At 45.3% G+C, this 21,902-nt stretch overlaps 1 protein-coding gene across 1 annotated transcript; it reads left to right on the forward strand.

The window, feature by feature from the left end:
- Positions 1 to 5,354: 5,354 nt before the first annotated feature.
- Positions 5,355 to 19,665, forward strand: LOC118855830 (nmrA-like family domain-containing protein 1). The gene is made up of 5 exons (XM_036765852.1): positions 5,355 to 5,464; positions 7,817 to 8,055; positions 10,118 to 10,367; positions 12,323 to 12,513; positions 18,709 to 19,665. Exons 1-5 carry the CDS (start codon positions 5,425 to 5,427, stop codon positions 18,886 to 18,888), a joined length of 900 nt encoding a protein of 299 aa, XP_036621747.1. The 5' UTR covers positions 5,355 to 5,424; the 3' UTR covers positions 18,889 to 19,665.
- Positions 19,666 to 21,902: the final 2,237 nt, after the last annotated feature.

The raw sequence follows: 21,902 nt of genomic DNA on the forward strand, positions 1-21,902 counted from the left end.
TAATATGACTCAGAAACTTGTCTATCACACCGTCAGGTTGTAAGTTCTCATGTGCTGCCTTTTCTTCCTCAGTGGCCAATTGCAACAACTCGGCAATTTCCGCTATAAAGTTCTGATTATGAAATAAGCCTTCCTCATTCCTAATGAGTCTTTCTATAGTATCATTGGTAGCCATAGCGGGCAATATGCAGATGTCAAGTAATCTGTAGTCACACCGGAGGGACTGCTGGATCTTTAAAAGCTGTATCTCTTGGGCCAGCAGCTGCAAGTCCTCCAAAATCTGGTGAATGGTGGTAAAAAGTTCTTGATCAATATATGCCTGTGTTTGAAGAGCGATGGAAAAATTATGAGCTAATTGATTCAGGAAATGTCCTTGTAATGCCAAGGTACGTTGGTTTTTTTAGTGCCTGATGGAGGGCCAAATCGGAAGTGATGCCTGCTGCAATAAGCCCGAAACTTCCTGCAGCACGCAGCAAAGCATAGGGGACATTGTTTAGTCTGAATTTTCATTAGTAATTTTGACCATCATTGATCACCACGGGATTGACTCCACCCATCAGTCTGTACGGGAATAAGCGCGAAATCTTTCCTGCTCAGGAGAAAAATTGTATGGTTAGTCATGCCTAAGTCTCCTATGTTTATATCTTGGGTAGTGGAGGTAATGCATTGAGTGATGTTGCATCCAGTGGCATCCACATGCCACATGTTATTCTTTTTGGATATGTTAATTTGAGCCGAATTACAAATGGCAAACACCTGCCTGGTGTAAAAGCCAAATATTAGAATCTTTTCTATATATTGTACATAAACTTGCAATTTCTCAGCAAGCCCAGTTCATTGTTTAGAATTTACATGACTCAAACAAGTTCTTTTTCTGGGGCTGATGACCTTGCCCATGCAGATAGCTTCCAGGGGCCTTGGCAATTTTGCAAAATAAAGAGGAGTAACATGGTGTCCAGGAAGGGGTTAATAGAAAAACCTTGGGCCTGTTTGCTATCCTTTGCTGTTTCTCTGAGCACTCTTATTCAAGGTTGATACGAACACACAATAAAGCTAGGAATGAAAGTTAAATAAAATTGAAAAATTCACAGTAGGTTTGGACATAATTGTCATCAATATCAAATTGCCGCAACACATTAGCTTACAAATAGAAATTTAGTAGGCCTTCTAAACATCATGGAAAGGATTTTACGAAGCATTTCTAACGGTACAATTCTTAACCTAATAACATTCAGATTATTGACAATACAGTTATTGACCAAGTTATGCGATAAGGACAATTTTAGGAATATAACAACATCATAAACAATTATTATCTATTAAACTTTAAAACCAAAACCAATTAATTACCATTCCGGAGACTTAACCACAGTCAGTTTTCTCCTTCAGGCAGAGGGATTTGCTAATTAATTGAACAGTAATAACGTCTTACAATAACCAATATCTTTAGGTGGACATAATTCCTTGTATCTCTCCAAAACTTGATTGGTGTTTAACATTAAAACAGTAATCCCAAATAACCTAGTTAACAGTCTTACAAGTTTCGTCAGTGCTGGCTGAATTCTTTTAACTGTGACCTTAACAAGGCAGGGTTAGCAAGGCTGAGAAAGTAACTTAACCAGCTTTACACAATTGTTTTCATCTTGTAGTTTCAACAAAGTTCAGATTAAAGATTGCTTTGTCTAACATCATTTCTAGTCACAAGTTTTATTTTACTACAATTTAGAAATACAATAATAGTACAAACAGAAAAATTTCAGATGACACTAACTGCATTCCCAAATCATTGCATCTACTGGGCTTACCAAGTGTAGAGGCTTTTCTTCTCTCCTCACAGCTGCAGAGCCTGGCTGTGGACTGGGGGGTGCTGGGAAGCTGCAGAGATCAGCACCTGAATTAAAGGTCTAAGGAGTCTTTGAGGAGGGCCCCTGAGGGACCTTTACTTTCTAATAGGGGTTGCTGGGTTTGGGACACTAGGAGCAAAAATTCCAGGTTCTGGTGGTGTGGGAGCAAGGACTTGGGGGCTTGAGAGGAGAGGTTCCTCTGCCACCTGTTGCCTAGAAGTGTGGGCTTCAGGGTGCCCAGGGGTCCAGGGCTGTGTCAGTGGGGTATGAGAGGGCAACAAAGTAGCAAAGTTGAGAACAGGGAATAGAGCCTTTGTTGTGACATGTATTTTAATTTCTACAGTTTCTATGTTATTATGATTTAATTTATATAAGGACTTTTAGGTGAAAGACACATCAGAATAAAGGGCCTAAATAAGAAAAAGCAGCTAGGTGTTACACAAGGCAATTATTTTGAAAAGAAGCCAACTCTCTATTGTATATTTGCGAATCACTTTTTAAACTTTCCAAGTAGCAAACGTAGGAAAATCACAGCGAGCTAGAAATGTTTTCACCCGGGTGGCCCTGGTTATATCTATGGAGATAATTCATATCCAAAGAAGTATTTTTGTTTCTCAGGACTACAGTAACAGTCTTTTGGGTAAAATATGTTCAGATTGGCTCTCACGTTTGGCTTTCATTTCTCTGTTTTGGAAGCTTTAAACCACCTGTTTCAAACTCAAATAGGAATGAGGGTCACTAAATTGCACATAAGGATCTCTGTAGTTGTATATTGAAAAGTACTTATTAACTCTATAGATTTATTTAATACCTTTGTGTTATTAAATATTTTCCAATTTTTTATTTATACTAGTCTCATGGTGATTCTCATTAACCACACAGGAATTAAAACATCTTTGTATATACTTCTGACATAGAGCTGGAATTCTTAACCCCCCAAGGAGTCTACGGATTGGAGGGGGATACAGAATATCTTTTGTCATATAAACTGGTTTTTCTTCACATTCATACGTGTATTATTATTTTGAAAAAGGTTTCATATACTTCACCAGATTATCTATGGTTAACAGAATCTGCTAAATCAAGATCTTAATGGTTCTAATTTTTTCTCGAGTAAATTTTACTTCTGTGTTCACTCCTTAAAAACTTTTTTGGAAGTGAGAGCTTTGAATTTGCCAGTCAAAGGTGAATGGGACTCTGGAAAAGATCCAGTGGCGCCTTGTTCCTTCTCCTTGTACTGGGAGACTCAAAGTGTCTCTTTTTCAGATCTATGTATTTTCCGAATTTGCCTTAGTGCTAAATGGTATAAGAAATTCTGACTTTATTTTAAGCATCAAATCAGGAGTAACACGTTTCATTTAAATTTCAGGGAAAGGGTCCCCGCCTCCTTTCTTATCTCTCTTCACACTCCTAATTGGCCAGATTTGGAATGAAGGGAGAAAGAAAGAACATTATTTCCAACAACTTTCCGAAAGTTTCTGAACCTAATTACTTTCAACACCTCTAATCACATTGTTTATGCAAAATAGACTATGCCTTCCTTAAACTTTCTGTACCTCCTCCTCTTTCCTACATGCTTAAACTTTCTTGCCTTTCCTTTCTGGTGGATTATGATTAAAGCCCCTTTTAAAACTGCACATACCTTATTTCTTTCTTGTTCTGACCTGACACTTCTCTTACCCTCTCTGACTTGCCTTTTCCATCAAACAAAAACTGTAAAAAGAAAAAACTGCTAAACAAGAAGACATTTTTTTTTTCTCTAGAGATGATGGACATTACAGGGTGTCAGATTATACACTCTACACGAAACGCAGATACAGAACACAGACACAGGGACAGAAAACACAGAGAGGATTTTTTGAATCCTATACACAAATTGCTTGGCTCTCTGATGTAATGGAGGCCAGGTGCCATGCTTTATTGGGGTCTCAGAGACCCTGCTTTTAAGATGATCTGGGGCAGATCCCTGGCTGGTCTCTTCCAGTTGTATAAGAGACATCTTTCCCTTACTAGCTTCTTTTCCTCCCCTGTTATCATGGGAGCCTCAGGCTCTAGGGGCTCCTCAGGAGTCTGCTTGCCCGAATTGAAAGTAGAAGACTGAGTAGAGGTTTGTGTCTGTGCAGGAAAACTCCTGGGCTTCAACAAATGCTCTGGGGAGGCAAGCTCTAATTTAATATAATGATATAACTGGAGCATGTTCTGGGGAACATGGCCAGGGTGGTCTGTGATGAAAGAAGAGAGCTGTTCTCCAACTACCACCCAGTCCAACAAGCTAGTGGGAGGATGGCAAGACACCTAAGGGGAAACATTCTTAATAAGCTGTATAAAGTTCCTGATCTCAGAGGGCTTAACCAGACTGCCCCTCTTTTTGGCTGTTTTATATATCCACCTAACCCACGAATGCTGACCCACGGTCAGTGCAAGCCTGCCTCTCCAGGGTCTTCTCCCAGAATCCAAGTGGTGGCTCCTCCTTACTTTGGGAAGCCTGTCAGCAGTGTCCCTGAAACCACTCCGGGTGCGAGAATGTGGTTGCCGGTTTCTTCTCCGGTACTTTCCTCCACTGAGACCCTTACTTGGAAGACTCCACATTGGGATGCCAATCTGCTAGCTCTCGGTACCTCTTCTGAGGGTCTCAGGCCAGCTGAGACCCTGGGCCATTGCACACAGGGAATGAAGGGGCAGGAGCCAAAGATGAAAGCAACTCCGTTTATTGTTACAGCAAGCAGGATTCTTATGCAGGACTAACCTTTGTTTCCGGGTGTACAATCCTCTAAGCTTATCAGGAGACCCAGGGCCATGCATCACAGGGCGTGGACAACTCCAGTCCAGTGCTTATTTGGAAGGGAGCATGTGCTGTTCACAGCCTGCCTTATCAGAAGAGGAGGACCCAAGCTGGACTGTGTAGCCCCGGATAATTCCTCTTTCCCACGAGACTGCCGGGGGGGTCTCGACTCCCCAGCTCAGCAGGCTCTCAAGAGCACCTTACAAAGTGGTGTGCCCGGGGTTGAACAGCTAATGAGTGTCTGAGGCAGCATTTGAATTCAGGTCTTTCTGATTCAAGGCCCAGTATTCTATTTACTTTACCACCTCACTTCTTAAGGAAACCCTACCACTCAATAATTTCCCATTTTAACAAGTAGGTACTAAAGCTCAGTTATTTCTATTTGCTTCAGAGCATAGTACTATCTGCGCTCTCCAGGTTTGGGAGCCCTAGTGACAAGCCCTGATCACTTTGTCTTAGTTATATCTACAAGTATCCTCATACTTACAGATGAGGAAACTGAGGCAAGCAGGGTTAAGTGACTTGCCCTGGGTCACACAGCTAAGCATCAGTGGTGGGATTCAAATTTAGGTCCAGGCTTCTTTCCACTGTTAATTACTCAAGAAAACTGCAATGTCATGGTGAGTCAGAGAATACACCTAATCCCTCTTATTCTGGTTTGTTTGAGGATTGGGCAAGAATAAGGCGGGGCAATTTGATGGGCACTGACTTAAGAAGCAGGGCTTGCCAGTGTGGTGCTGAAGCTGGGTAAGGGAAAAGCTCTCAGACTGTCCTTCTGCTGATACTACGCTCAGGAACATGGCCAGCAAGAAAGTCATTGTGGTGTTTGGGGCGACAGGTAAAGAGAACTTCCTTCTTCCAATGGGAGGAAGGTTGGCTGAAGATTTCATTCATGCTTCTGACTGTCCACACTTTCCTCCAGTGGGGGCAGACTTGGGCTGTCTTATCATTGGACGACTATGGGAGAGTGGCATGTGGAAAGAACAGAGGCAGATCAGGCACAGGGGGCACAGGACTTGGGTTCAAATCTTTCCTCTGCTACTTAATACCTGCATAAGCTCAGGCAAGCCTCTTAACCTCTGCACCTCAGTTACTTCATGTGTAAAATTAGAGGGGATTGGACTTGCTGACCCTGTTCAAGCTTGGGCAAGGGTTTAGACCTTCTCAGTCCTCAGTCTCCTCACCTATCAAATGGGTAGGGAGGCTCATGGATCTCAAACTCTCAGTTTTCAATCTGATTCTTCTAGTGACCTTCAACAAAACAATCCATTGGAATTTCATGTGTTGGCAGCAAAAAGTATTGAATTTGATTGGATTTCAGGAAATGTTCTTTGAAAGACTTCTCTGTTAGATGTTTCTCCCTTTGTTTATTTTTTGGGGGAGGGTCCATGCCTTGGCTTGGACCTGTGCTTTATTTAACAAGGTAGGCTGTGTCTTCAGTTCTCTCCTTGCCTTCATTTTCTCAGTTGGAAGAAGAATAAGAAAGTGCATTTGTGGGAGTTTGGGGTGAATGGGAAGAGCTAGGAAATGTATTCTTCCGACAAGAAGCTACAAGAGGCAGTGTGGAGAAGCGCATAGTGTTGGATTTAATGTCAGAAAGATCTGTGTTTAAATCCCACCTCAGATGTTAATGATCTATTGGGAAAGTCACAACCTCTCCAAGCCTCAGTTTCCTCATTTGTAACATAGAAATGATAATAGTAGTACCTTCCTGAAGATATTGATCATAGATTTAGAGTAGAAAGGAAACTTAGAAGCTATTTTAGAGTTGAGGAAGCCAAGGCAAACAGAGGCCAAGTGACTTGCCCAGGGTCACCTGGCTAGTGAGGATCTGAGGCCAATTCAAACTTGGGTCTCCCTGACTGCAGGCCCAGGTGGAGGAATTCCACAAATGATAGGCCCAGTGAGCTAGATGTTCTCTCTTAGGAAGATTCTTGAGCCTGGTTTTAAAGGGATGGTCTGTGTGTAATTGGCAAAGAAAATGGTGATCACCAAGAGCCAGCAATGCTGCTTCTGTGGTTCCCAGAAGATGGTAGAGAAGCCTCTGATCCAGTGGCAAAGCTCTTGGACTTTAGATAGAGGAGCAAACAGCATCCAGGGGGAGAGCTGGAAGTGCCAGAACAGCAGGAGAAGAAGAAGGCTCGAAGGGGCCCTTTCACCAAATTATAGCATCAACCAGTCACAGCTTTTTTGGTCCTGTTGGATAGCCAAGCTTTTAGTTTTTGAGTCTCCAGCTTAAATATGGACCCTGCCCTCCTAACTCCCAGGTGTCCTACTGCATCTGCTAACACTTTGTGACTTGACATCTTAGCAGGGTGTGGTAGTACTACCAGCTTCATCCTGGAGCAGAACAGACTTAAATTTTTAGTGTCAATGACCATGCCTCAGAGATCAGTGGCTGTTATAAATCAGGGATTTATTGTTTTGCTATCTTTCTAGATTTAAGAAAGAGGCTAAGGAGGCAGGTTAAAGTTAAGAGTATGAGGTCTATACACTCCCCACCCCATCCCCACCCAGCCTGATTGTTAAACATTTCCCAACACACTCTGATATTGCTCTATAAACATGGCTGGGGCTTAGCAGGAGGGCAGTAGAAGGCCCAGGCAGTAAAGTTATTACCGTAGGCTGTTGCTGCTAATAAATAATAGCAGGAAGAAGAATTACTAGGATTTGTATAATGCTTTACATCTAGGATTTCATTTGAGCCATCCCCCCACACCTCCCCATGCCCCTGGGTGCTACTCCCCATAGGAGGGCTAGAGTAGGATGGGAAGGGGGGAGCTCCCAGAGAAGGGGTGGGGCCCACAAAAGGAGGGACCAAGGACAGGCTTGTTCTGTTACATACCGTCAGTTGCTTCCTAGTATTCCTTTTTATATAAGTGGGGACAAGGGTGGGGACAGTTGGGATCATAATGCTCCAATCCAACCCCTTAGTAGTGTTTGTATTATTGGATCCATTTTATAGATAAGGAAACAGAGGATCAGAAAATCCAAGGATTTCTGATCCTAAGCCAAAGGTTCTGAGAACATCTCTGATTCCTCACACAGACACACATGCACACACACACACACACACACACACATCATGCACACACACACACACACACACACACACATATATACACATTTGTCCCTTCATTCATTTATCAAGGCATTTCTTCATTTTTAAATTGATTTTCTTCCCTACCAGGTCGTCAGGGTGGTTCTGTTGCCAGAGCCATTTTGGGGAGCAAAGACTTTTCTGTAAGAGCATTGACTCGGGATGTGACCAGACCTGCTGCCCTGGCCCTACGAGACCTGGGAGCTGAAGTGGTGAAGTGTAACCTGAATGACCAAGAGTCTGTGAAGGAAGCATTAAAAGGAGCCTATGGTGCCTTCCTGGTGACCACCTACTGGGAAGACTTTAACAAGGAGAAGGAAGTGCAGCAGGTAGGGAACAGGGGTATGCCTATCAAAGGAAGGATTCTAGAGCTTGGGCAGCCCCTGTCCAGTGCTGAAGAGTAGATGGCTTTATGCCCCAGTAAGAGCACAATCTACTTTTGTAAACTCTCAGGACCTCATTGTCTCGTGCCCAAAGTTGATGGTTCTCATTCGAATCAATACAAGGAAGTGTGGGTGAGGCAGGGTTCCCCCATCCAGCCGAGCATATCTCTCCCGCATAGAGTATACACGTGCACCGGCACCTTGAAAGGACAGTTTCTAACTCCTAATTGGGTCCCAATGATTGGGACTGCTCCCAAGATGGTTGGCTGGCTGGGACTCATGAGGATGGTCTTACTGTAAGACCCTCTCCTTTGTACTGGCCTGTAAGTGAAAATGATAGCTTCCTATTCTTGTCCCTTTTGCTTTTTTCTTGGATGGCAGAGTGTTAGTATATGATATGGTAAAAGGGATGTCTCCTTTTCCCCCTTCCCCATCAGGAGCATTGATGGGCACTTTCAGCACAATCACATGACTGGCATCGACATGTGCTTAGTGTAACCCAAGAGGAAAGAATGGATTTCCCCATCTAAGAGATGGTGGTGACTGGGGCTCTGAGAGAGTCCTTACAAGAGCACATGGTGGAATTGACATGTATGTGCCCATTTGTTTAGAGGAGGGAGCTAGGTCACTTTGTTTTGCTTTTATTTAGTATTTGACTTTTCCACAGTTAATATAAAAATAATTTTTAACACTTGTTCTTAAACCTTAGATTCCAAATTCTCTCCTTTCCTCCCTCCTCACTTCCCTCCCCCGCATTGAAAAGGCAAGCAATTCAATGTAGATTATACATGTGTAGTCATGCAAAACATATCCGTAATAGTCATGTTGTGAAAGAAAACATAGACAAAAACCTCAAAAATAAAGAAAGTAAAGAAAGCCTGCTTCAATCTGTATTCAGACACCATCAGTTCTTTCTCTGGGGATGGGGAGCATTTTCATCGTAGGTCCTTCAGAGTTGTCTTGGATGGTTGTATTGCTGAGCATTGCTAAGTTATTCACAGCTGATCGTCTTACAATATAGCCGTTACTTTTTACACAGCACATGTCGCTTTGCATCAGCTCGTGCAAGCCTTTCCAGGTTGTTGTTTTTTGTTTGTTTGTTTGTTTGTTTTTTTGAGAACATCCTGCTCATCTTTTCTTACAGTGCAACAGTATTCCAACATCATCACATACCACAAGTTGTTCAGCCATTCCCCAATTGATGGGCTTCCCTTCAACTTCCAAGTCTTTACCCCCGGAAAAGAGCTGGTGTAAAGAGCTATCTCCTTCTTGAACAACCCAATGTCCTGTATAGAAGAGGAGAGATTTCCAATATTCTGGGCATCGTTGTCCCAGAATCTAGCCTTCTGCCCACAAAGAGAAGATTTCTTGGCACCACCAGCCATGAGTGTTGGCTCATGGGTGAGGTCAAGTTCAAGTGTTCAGAGTATTGGTGACTCCTGGGCAGCTTTGCCTCTGGCCTCTGTGGCCACAATGCAAGTCCAGTGGGAAAGGGAGTAGCTGTTTAGAAGGTCCAAAAACTATTTCCCTTTTAGAAAAGCCTAACCCACAAAGTGGCAGCACTAATCTCTCTCTCTCTCTCTCTCTTCCCCCCATCCCCGACTATGTAGAACTTAGTGGAAGGGAAAGATTTCACTTGATGTGAGATAAAGGCTTAATGTGAATTTATTACCTTGAGCTCTTATGTGGGAACTGTGGATGCTATCACCCACATTTAGGGAATATTTAGGATAATGAGAAGTGAATGCCCTGCCCAGGGTCCCCCAGCCAGGATGAGTCGGAGGAGACTTGAACTGTCTCCAAGGCCATCTACCTCTAATCCCAAATTGTTGCTTTTATTTAGTTATCACTATTAGTCTCTCTTATTTTGGGGCGGGGGAGTTCCATGAGGATGATAACGACAATCAGGGAATAGATGTGAAAGCAACAACTTTGAAAAATGAAAAAAAAGGGAATTAGGAAAAACGCAACCAAAATTCCCTTTTATTTTTGTATCTTTGATTCACAGGGGAAAATAGTAGCTGATGCCAGTAAACAGCTGGGCTTGAAGCACGTGGTGTACAGCGGCCTGGAGAACGTCAAGAAGTTGACCAGCGGGAAACTGGAGGTGCCGCACTTTGATGGGAAAGGAGAAGTGGAAGAATACTTCTGGAACCTTGGAGTGCCCATGACCAGCGTCAGGATACCCGCCTACTTCGAAAACTTTCTGAACTTCTTTAAGCCTGTGAAGGCTTCTGATGGCAACTACTACAATTTGTGTAAGTTAGAAAATGGTTGGAACAGTTAGCAGAGAGCAGTGCTGTGCATTCATTCATTCCTTCATGCATTCATTCATTCATAGTTCATTCCTTCATTCACTCCCTCATGCATTCACTCATAGTTCATTCATTCCTTCATTCAAATAGCTACTGAGAGGCAGTGTGACTGTTAGCGCATAGAGGCCTGGATTTGGGATCTGAAAGACTTGGATTCAGATTCTACCCATGACACTTGCTGGCTGTGTGACCTTGGGCAAGTCTCATTACTTCTCTGGACTCAGTTTCTTTGTCTATAAAATAGGGAAGAAGGAGTTGGACTAGATGTCCTCTGGAGTCCCTTCTGGACCCCTTCTAGTCTCTGATCCCATGCAAGGCCCTGGTGGAGGAGGGAGGGAGGTGCAAAGATGAATAAAGCATGTATGTGGGAGGCACTGTCCTGGCATGGAAAGAGCCCTGGATTGGGGTCTGAGGACCTAGGTTCAAATCCTGCCTCTGACCCTCATGACTTGGCAGGTCACCTAACTTCCTGAGCCTGTTTCTTCATCTGTAAAATGAGGGAGTGGGTCTTTTCTGGCTTTAGAAGTATGATCTTCTAAGTCACTTAAGCTCCCTGTGCCTGTTTCATCCTCTGTAAAACAAAAGGGCTTGGTCTCTGAGGTCCCTGTCAGGTCTCGATCTGGGATCCTGAGATTCTATGACCAACAGCTGGTCTCAGCCTGAGGCCAGCCAAAGCAGAAGGGAGCCAGAGCAAGGCACTCAAAGCTTTGCTTAGTAAATATTTTTGAATGAATGAATAAGTGAATGATCTGCTCCAGGTTCTTGGGCTACCCGAGGCTTTAGGGACTTCCAGACTGTGGAGATTCCAAAACAGTCTCCAATCAATCCCTAAGAATTTTTAAAGCATGCAGTGTGTCAGTTTATAATTGCTAATCTATAAATATATTGATCTATAAATGCTAACAAGCTAGCATCTGTTGAGCCCCTGTACCTGCTGGGCACTGTGCTGAGTCCTGTGAGGACAAAGAGGAAAGCCTTACAACAAAAGTCACTGCCCTTTAGGGGCTGACGTTCTAACGGCGGAGACAACAGGAACAACAGACACATGTCCCAATGTGGAATTGGTCCAGGTATTGGATAGGGTCTCACTCAAGATTACATGATGAGTTTCCTGCCTCCGATGTCACAGATGGGGCAGGTGGGGTGCACCAGTCAAGGAGGATTCCCCATTATGGGGGTTTCAAAGAAAGGACTGGTTGGGGGCACTAGAGCTGAAAGGGATCCCAGAGGCCATGTGGTCCATTCTGCTCATTTTACATAGGAGAAAATTGAAGCCTGGCATGTTAAAGCAACTTGCCCAATGTCTGAGCTTTGAACTTGAGTCCTCCAGCTGCCGAGGCAGTATCCTTTCTCCTTTACCACACTGCCTCCCAGAGGCCAGGTCTAGAGCACAGACAGCCTGTGGCCAGAGAGGTTGGACCCAGAAAAGTCAGAGCTTTCTCTGGAGACATTTTCCCTTTGCATGGACTCTCCCTCCCCCACGCCTGGAATGCACTCCCTTCTTCCCTCTGTGTCTCAGACCCTCTAGTTCATTTTAAAGCTTGGCCCAGGGACCCCTTCATCTAGTCCCACTCAGGTGCTCGTGCCCCCGCAGACTCTACCAATTACCTTGCATTTATTTTGTGCATGTATTGTCTCTCCCAATAGAGGGCAAGGTCCTTGGAGGTGGAGACTTCCAGGTCTTTGTCCATGCAGCCTTAGGGCCTAACACAGCCCCTGGCCCAGGACAGCATTAACAAATGCTCGTTGATGGATTGTGGTCTCCCACATGCGTGTGGCTTTTAACCACTTATTGTGATTGTATCCAGCCCATGCTGCAGCTGAATGGCCAGTGGATTCTGGGAGGAACCTTCTGTGGGAGGGTCTGTTGTAATGGATCTTTCTTCTCTGTTGGCCAGCGCTGCCTATGAAGGACATCCCCATGGATGGCATCTCTGTTGCTGACATCGGACCAGCGGTCGCCAGCATCCTCCGGTCCCCAGATGAGTTTGTGGGCAAGGCCGTGGGTCTCAGTGCAGAAGCTCTGACGATTCAGCAGTATGCTGACATCCTCTCCAAGACCTTGGGGAAAGTGGTTAAAGACTCCAAGGTGAGCCTTGACAGGGCAGAAATGGCAGTGAATGTGGACCCCTTTTCTGATACTGCAAGGGAGGCATCTGCTTCACACATGAATTCTGGGAAAATCCTTGTGTATGGGGTCAAGCCAGTCATTGTCACTTGGTGGTTGATAATGGGATTTCATAGGTAACGGGGAAGGATCCTTGCACTTTAAGAATTAATAATAGCTAGCATTTATATCACAATTTAATATTCTCTAAGTGCTTTTCATATATGGTCTCATTGGAGCCTGACAATGACCCTGTGAGGCAGATGATATAGTAGCCTCCATTTTACAGATGAGGAAACTGAGGGAGATTCAGTGACTTGACCCACCCTTTATAACCTATTCCACCTCTCATCTCTCCAGCCTTCTTCCACTGCTCTTTGATCAATCTCCCTGGCATCTTGGCTGTTCCGTGAACAAGACCCTCCATCTCTCAGCTCCAGGCATTTTCTCTGGCTGTCCCCATGCCTGGAATGCTCTTGCTTGTCATCTCCACCTACCTGCTTCTTTTAAAGTTCCATTTTGTCTAGGAAGCCTACCCCGACCCCTCTTAATTCTGGTGGCTTCTCTCTCTCATTTACTTCTTTATTTATCCTGTAAATAGCTTGTTTGTATATATCTGTTTGCTCATTATCTCCCCCAGTAGACTGTGAGCTTCTTGAGGCCAGGAACTATTCTTTTTTTTTTTCCCTTTCTTTGTATTCCCAGAACTTAGCATAGTGCCTGGCACATGGTGGGCATTTAGTTACATTTTTTAAATTTATTCATTCACTCACTCATTCATGCATTTTTGCATTCCTTCCTTCACCCAGTCCATTCATTCATTGGCTCATGCATTTATGCATACATTTGTTCATTCCAGACCTGGGAGACAGCACCTATGTAGCCCAATATGGCTCGACTATAGAAGGGGAGTAGTTGGCTATAAGCCTACATGGGTTGTCTGGAGCTGGAGCATGAAGGACTTTAAGTGACAGAGGAGTGTGCATTTTATTTTAGGGGCAGGAGGAAAGCTTCAGTACTTTGGCCACATTACGAGAAGATGAGACTCATGGGGGACAAAACACCCTGATGTTGGGAAAGATTGAAGACAAAAGGAGAAGGGGACGGCGGAGGTTGGGATGGCTGATAGTGTCATGGAAGCAACGAACATGAGCTTGGACAGATTTTGGGAGACAGTGGAGGACAGAAGGGCCTGGTGTGCTGTGGTCCGTGGGATCACAAAGAGGTGGCTATGACCAAGTGACAGAACAACAAGGCAGCCATTGGGGCTGTTTGAGTGGAGGGGTAAAACGGTCAGACTAATTACCACTTTGGGCATCTCCCAGGCTGCGATGACCCGATACAGGCCTTTGTGGTGACATGGCCTGTGGGGCCGGGTTCCATCATCTACAAGGTCCCTTCTAATGCTGTGATCACATAAGGACCCCAAGGGCTGAGTCGTCAGAGTTTTTGTTGGTTTTAATGAACATGTTTTAGAAGGCTTGAGGGACTCGACGTGGCCACACGGTGGCGCCCCAACCTCAGCAGTGAGCCAGCCTCTGGTCTGCCATTTAACGCTCCTCCTGGTGTGTGGGCTGGTCTACTGGCCTAGAAATGGTGGAGAAAGATGTGACTCCTTTTAGGCATTTCTGCTGAGCCCTTCCGGAAGGCTAGTCCTGCCTCAGCAGACAGCCAGGGCAGCTGTCCACAGACAAGGCAGGCAAGGAGCCCAGCTCCCACTTCTTTAAGGCTCACCAAGCCCGTTCATCCATGCAAGGCACGGTATCTCCGACAGAATTAAAGCATAGGGATGGCCGATGATCACAGAGATAGATGGCAGATGGAAAGGCAGCATGATGTGGTGGTGAGAACGAAGGTCCTGGAGTCAAGATCCTGAGTTCAAATCCCTCTTCTGCCACTTAACTCTGTGAGACCTGGGGAAAGTAATTTCACCTTTTGGGGCCTCAGTCTACTCACCTGTGAAATGGGAGGGCTGGACTAGATGGTCTCTAATGTATCTTTTGGGGGCAGCTAGTGGCTAGACTCATCTTCCTGAGTTCAAATCTGACCTCAGATACTTACTAGCTGGGTGACCCTGGGCAAGTCACTTTACCCTGTTTGCCTCAGTTTCCTTATCTGTAAAATAGGAAGGAATGGCAAACCACTCCAGTGTCTTTGCCAAGAGAGCCCAAATGGGGTCACGGAGAGTTGGACATGACTGAATAACAACAACAAAGGTCTCTTCCAGCTCTGGGTCTGTGAGCCTATGAAACATCTCTGGGTCTCAGTTCCCTCTTCTCTGAAATGAGGGGGTTAAACTAGGCCTCCAAAGACCCTGGGAGCTCAAGCTCTCAGATGCCAATATTCTGCCATTTAACCTTCTAGGCCATAAAGTGGGGGGAGGTTAGACTGTGGCTTTTGAGGTTTCTTGTGGCTCCAGAGCTGGGATCCTAAGTATTGGAGAGAAATTCAAACCCAGGTCTCCTGCCACCAAAGGAAGATGCTTCCCTCTCTGTAACATTACCCTTTGTGGGCACAAACCTGTAAAGAGAATCGGACATTTTGATGTGAAGTATGGTTATTTAGTTATTGACAAAGAGCCGCATCCCTGGCTCCAGGAGGCTGACCCAGTCTGCCTTGCCAACACCAGGGCTGCCATCTAATCTCCTGCCTCCCATGACCCTCCTTCCCCGTCCATCCTCAGGGCTCTCCAGCAGCCTAAGCCTGTAACTCACGGCTCTCATTTCTTGCTGCCCAGCTGTCCTTTCCCTGGAGGATCAATTTGCCATCATCTTTCCTCTTTAGTCTTTGTATATTGTCAAGAGATTCAGGGACTGTATCCTCCCTAGGGTCTGTTTGCTCCCCAGTACTGGGCACCCAGAAACCAGTCAGGCCTTTGGCTAATTTGGTTGTGATCTGGAGAGGAGATCTTACCTTACCTGTCTTACCTTAGTAAGCAGCTGGAGTGGCTGCAAAAGCAGATTTTTCAGGACAGGCAAATGAATGGTGTTTGAACCCTTTCCCAGACTTTTTGCATTACAGAACAATTATTTGCTTTATAAAAGGATGCATAGGCTCATATCTGTAGATCTGGAAAGGGATGTCAAAGGCCATCTAATCTACCCCCCTGGTTTTACAGATGGAGAAAGTGAGGCCCATATAATTAAGTCACTTGCCTGAGGTCACACAGGAGGTGTCCAAGGAAGGAACAGAACTTTCTAGGCCTCAGTTTCCAAATCTGCAAAATAAGGGATTTTCCTTAGATGCCCTCTAAGGCTCCTTCTGGCTTTAGCTCTAGGGTCCTAAGCTGGACCAACAATGAATGGAGGACATTAGATTTGGAGACTAGGAAGTCATTAGTGACCTCAGAGACAGCAGAGGCCAGATCACAGGTGGGGCATGAAGGAGTAGAGGCTTCAGGTGTGACAAACTTTGCCAGAACATTATCAGTGAAGGAGGAGGGGACGGCAGCTGGGAGAGTAGAAAGAGGGAAGGGCTGGAGAGCATGCCTGAGCAGGTTTGCAGCTAGATGGGAAGGAGCCGGTGGAGAGGGAGGAACTGAAGATCCATGAGGAAGAAAGGATGGATTCTGGGAAAGATTCTAGGGGAAGCAGGGGACAGGAGGAGCAGGGGCCAGGCACAGGGATTAGCCTTGAAGAGGAGTAGCCAATATCTGGTCCTGCTATCTCCCCCTATTACAATTTGATCTCTTTGAGGGCAGGGACTGTCTTGTTGGCTGGTTATTGTACCTTAGCACTTAGCAAAGTGCCCTACGTACATGCATACATATGTATATGTATGTATGTATATGTATGTATATATGTATATGTATGGATCTAAGTGCTTAGTAAGTGTTCCTCTATTTCTCTGTCTCTGTCTCTCCCTCTCCCCTCTTTCTCCTTCCTTCCTTTCTCTGTCTCACTTTCCCTCCTTTCTCTCTGCCTCACTTTTTTTCTCCATCTTTCTCTCGTTCCCATCTTGTAAATAGTATTTAATTTTTTCGAATTATACGTAGAGATCATTTTCATCATTCACTTTTATAAAATTTTGAGTTCCAAATTTTTCTCCCTCTCTTCCCTCCCCCACTCCTTCCTCTCCCCCCTCTCTTCCCTCCCCCTCCCCCTTAACTCCCCTTTCTCTCCCTGTCCCCTCTTCCTCTGCTCCCCCTCTCCCTCCCTTCCCCCCGCCACAAGACAGCAAGCAATCTGATATTGGTTGTACCTGTGCAATCCTGTTAAACATTCTCCTTCCCTTCTTTCTCTCTCCATCTCTCTCCTTGCTTTCTGTCTGTCTCTTTCTGTCTCTCTCTCCTTGCCTTCTTTCTCTCTCCAGCTCTGTTCTTCCTTTCTCTCTCTCTGTCTTTTTCTGTTTCTCTTTTTCTCTGCCTCTCTCATCTATCTCTCTAATCTATTTCCTTGGCTAGAGAGAAAGAGGAGAGAGTCTGACCCTGCTGAGAAGGGGGATAGGGAGGACCTTCTAGGGAAAAGGAACAGTCAGCACAGGCACAGAGGCTCATTCATCCAAAACTGAACTGAGAGGAACCTTAGAGGCCAATGGGTCCAATCTCCTCATCTTAAAGATGGGGAAACTGAGGCCCATGGAGATGAAGTGATTTGTCCAAAGTCACATAGGCAATAGCATTTGTTTGAATGTGGGTTCTCAGGGCTAATGCCATGATGTCAGGCATAGAGTGCCCCAGTTTGGCTGAGTCAGGGTTCGGGGGAAGGGGAGCAACAGGAGATGAGGCTCAGAAAGATTGTGGAGGCCTTTGGATTCTGGGTAAAGCACTTTGAGCTTTTCTGAGTGGACCATAGGAAGCTATTGAAGGGTTTTGGTCAGAGGAATGACATGACTAGAGGAGATCGGAAGAAGGAGGGAGGAAGCCATGGCAGGAACTGGGTGAACGGTACAGGGAACTCTACTGAGGCAGTGGGAGTGGAGAAGAAGGCACCGCGACAGGGACTTTGTGGATGAACACCCAGTATCAGGTGAGCAGTGAGGGAACATTGTCAAAGATAACAAGGTTTTGAAAATGGGAGATTGGATAGAGGAATGGTAGCTCCCTAGATAGAGAGAGAAATCAAAGGGAGGCTCAGATTTGGGAAGACATCATGTAAGGAGGTCACTTTTCAACCTGTGGAGCTCAAGCATTGGTGGGAAATCCAGGTGGTGATAACTGTGGGGGGGCGTGGGGGGCTGGTGGTGGTAGTGAAGATGAGAGCAGAGCTCAGGAGAGAGGTCAGGGCTGGAAATACAGATCTGTGCCTTCTGGGGAGAGCTGCTAGTTGAAGCTATGGAATGTAGTGTTAAGGGCAAGGGATTAGAGAGAAAGGAGAAAAGGCCCCAGAGAGTCTTCAAGGGGAGGTTGGATGACTATTTGTCTGCTTGTCTATAGAGCGAATTCTTGCTTTGGGTAGGACTTCTTCTTCTTCTTCTTCTTCTTCTTTCTTCTTCTTCTTCTTCTTCCTCCTCCTCCTCCTTCTTTTTTCTTCTTCATCTTCCTCTTCTTCATCTTCCTCTTCCTCCTCTCCTCCTCCTCCTTCTTTTTCTTCCTCTTCCTTTTCCTCCTCCTCCTCTCTTCTTTTTCTTCTCTTCCCCCTCCTCCTCCTCTTTCTCTTCCTCCTGAGGTCCATTTCCACAGCTGAGATTCAAGTGAGGGTTTAGCTTGCCAACAATCTTGTGTGTGAATCTTTCATTGACACATTGTTTGAAACTTGGCCTGTAATGTTTCTTCCTGAAATTTTCTTTTTAAAAAAATATATGTCACAGGGAAATTTGCTTCTGGGATAAGTTTTCCCAACTATAAAATGAAGGGGTTTTAATAGATGGCCTCTGAGGTCCCTTCTAAGTCCCTTTAAGGACATGATCTTGTGATCCATAACTTACTACCTATGCATCTTTGGTCAAGACAATGTACCACTCTGTGCCTCAGTTTCCTTATCTGTAAAATGTGAAAGTGAACTTAATGTCTTCTAAGGTCTCCTCCAGCTGTAAACCTATGGTCTTATAATCTTATCAACAAACACTGACACAGACAAACATTTCCATAGACAAATAACACAAAAGGACAATCATATGATACTGTAGATCTCAATTATATACAACTTATTTTTGAAAAATACATATCCCAAATTTGACATGCTAGTCAGGCAATAACATTTCCTTCTTTGCTCCCTTTCTCTCTTTTTTCCTTCAAAGATTACTCCCGAAGCTTTTGAGAAGCTGGGATTTCCTGGAGCCAAGGAAATAGCTGACATGATGCGTTTCTATCACACGAAGCCGGACAGAGATGTGAAGCTCACTCACAGGCTGAACCCCAACGTCAAGAGTTTCTCTCAGTTTATCTTGGAGAACAAAGAGGCCTTCAAGGACCTGTAGGAAGCACTCAAGCTCACTCTCTGGCCAGTAGTTTGACAACTTCCTCCATGACAACGTGGTGCCGTGGTCAGAGTGCTGCATTTGTAGGGAGATCTGGGTTCAAATTTTGGCTTTGCCACTTACAACCTCTGTGACCTTAGGCAGTTACTTGCCCTCTCTGGGCCTCAGTTTCCCCATCTGTAAAAAGAGGGGGTTGGACTAGAAGGTCCTTTCCAGCTCTAAATTGTATCATGATCCTCTTATAGGAGAGATGGGCAAAGATTTGAAATGACTCAAACCAATCCAGTGGAAAGTGATTTGTTTACATTATGAAAAGATTCTTAGAAGCCTCCTCACCAATGGTGAATATTGTTATAATTTACATATATTTACCCAATTTACCCAGGGGCAGCGGGGCATGATGGATAAAGGGCTAGATTTGCCATTGGAGCATCATCAATTTAGACTTGGAAGGGGATTTAGAGGTCACCTAATCTGAGGCCCAGAGATGGGGAGTGACTGGTCCAAGGTCATACAGATAATAAGTAGCAGAGCTGGGACCTGAACCCAGCTGTGACTCCAAATCAGGCACTTTCCACTGTGCCATGTCAGGAGGGCTCAAGTTCAAATCCTGCCCCTGAGATCACAAGTAGCTTTACCTTTTTGAGCATCAGTTTACTTATCTGTAAAATGGAAATGATTATACTTGTAGTTCCTCACAGTGTTGCTGTGAGGCTTGGATGAACTTCATGTCTTTAAAGTTCTTTACAAACATTAAAATTCTTTATAAACATGAAAGAGCATATTATCTGTTATTAGTCCTCCTTCTCTTTCTACTCCTTCTCTTTCTCCTCCTCCCCCTTCTCCTTCTCCTCTCCTTCTCCTCCTATTCCTCCTTCTTCTTCCCCCCTCCTCTTCTTCTCCTTCTTCCTCCTCCTCCTCTTCTTCTTCTTCCTTTTCCTCCTTCTCCTCTTCTCCTCCTCCTCTTTTTTCTCTTCCTTTTCCTCTTCCTTCTCTCTTCTTATTCTTCCTCATCTTCTCTTCTTCCTCCTCCTGTTTCTCTTCCACCTCCTTTTCTTCCTCCTTCTCTTCAGCCTGGGCTTCTGATAGTTTTTACCTTCCTGGACATTGAGCTGCAGCATGGTTTCGACCTTGGAGGCCATCTGATCTTGATTTTGAGAAAGAAAAAGTATGCTGTTGTCAAGAAGATCTCCACGTCCTTCCTAGAAGTACTCTGACCTATCAGAAAAGGTGTACTAATTAATTAATTTACCCATGCATCTATCCATCCACCCATCCATCCATCCATCCGTCCATCCATCCATCCATCCATCCGTCCTTCCATCTGTCCGTTCATCCGTCCATCCTTCTGTCCGTCCCTCTGTCCATCCATCCATCCAACAACTATTCCACAAGCATAGTTCTTGGAACAGGGTAGGTGCTTAATAAAGGCTTTTTCATTCATTTATTAAACACCTGTGCTATACTGGACACTCAGGAAGATACCAAGACAACTGACCTGGAGCCGATGCTTCTCTCCCATTGTGGGCAGAGAATCAAGTCTTCCTAATCCTGTATCTCACTGAAGGTGGCTCTTCCCTTAACACTTGTGACATCGCTAAGTATAAACACATGGGAGGGGAGTTTTGAAGGATGCACCTACAAAGTACTTCTCTCCTATCTCCCGATGCTTTGACCTTGGAAGGAGCACTGGCCTGAGAGTCAGGAGGCCTCGTTCTGGTTCTTGCTCTTTTTCTTACAAGCTGTCTGATATTTTGTGTCAATTCTCTTTTCTGAGCCTCAGTATTCCCGTCTATTAAATGGAAATGGTAGTGTCACCATAACACGACTGTTGTGAGCATCGAATCTGAAAATGGGTGTGAAGGTTTTTTTGTCTTTGGGTCCCCATAGCTTGGCAGGTTGCCTGGCACATAGTAGTCATTTCTTACTGGGTTGCCCCTGAATCTTCTTTGCTCCAGATTTAGAGCCTCACCTGTGCCTCCTCCCCCACCCCATTTCTTCTCCCTGCTCCCTTGGCTGGGTGAGAGGTGTCCCCAGCCTCGTTCCTCTGGTCTGCCTGCCTGCTGGGCACACCTGCCTACCTGCCCTTCCTGGCTCCCTCTCAGTCCTTACCTGGGCTATCTCACTGCCGCAGCTCTCTGCTGCCCTCTGCTGTTACTGGTCTGATCTAGAATGCCACTCCTTGGCTTTTCCCTCCCCTTACCCCAAGGCACGGAATGAAGGGGCCAGAATCCCCCTCGAAAGCTAATGCCGATGCCCAGAATGTGCACCCTGACATTGCCCAAAGGGGGAAAGCAGAAGGTGATCTCCTGTACACAGCCAATGGCTAAAGAGTCTGCTGTTGCCCTTTGTCCCTGCCAAGTACAGGACTGGCAGAATCCCAGGAGTCAGTCCTTTTGTCTTACAGATGAGGAAACTGAGGCCCAGAGGGGTGGAACTACTTGCCCAGGGTCCTGTAGGAAGGGAGAGCATCAGAGACAGGATTTGAACCTGGGCTTTTTGACTCCAAACTCAGCGCTCTTTGGGCTCACTCTTCGTGGCGCTAGGGCCAATGACACTGTGTTCTACTGTCCTGTCCTTTGCTACATTAGAAGCCGCCCAGTGCTGCTGGCCGTGGGTCAGAGCTCTACTGGACTTTTATTTACAATAACTTCTGCATACCAGCTCTGTGTGCTGAGGTGGCAAAGACCTTTTCATGGCTATTTCATAAAACATGAAGTCTCAAAGCTGGAAGGGAAATGGAGATCATCGTTTGCAGCTGCCTCGTTTGACCTCCTCATCACTGCCATGTACATTCACCTATTGCTCTAACATTTGCAAAGTGCTTTCTGCAGCAACCTTGGGGCATGGCCAGTGTAATTTATTATTATCCCCATTTCTCAGAGGACAAAACAGAGGCTAAGTGACCTGCCTTTGGTCACCAGCACGTTGTGAACCCAGGCTCTGCCTCCAAGTCTGGTGCTGTATTTACAATGCTCTTGGGGTCTTTCCTATGTGGAATCTGAGGCCCCAAG

This window comes from Trichosurus vulpecula, chromosome 7 (genome assembly GCF_011100635.1).
Source record: "Trichosurus vulpecula isolate mTriVul1 chromosome 7, mTriVul1.pri, whole genome shotgun sequence".
NCBI classification, from domain to species: domain Eukaryota; kingdom Metazoa; phylum Chordata; class Mammalia; order Diprotodontia; family Phalangeridae; genus Trichosurus; species Trichosurus vulpecula.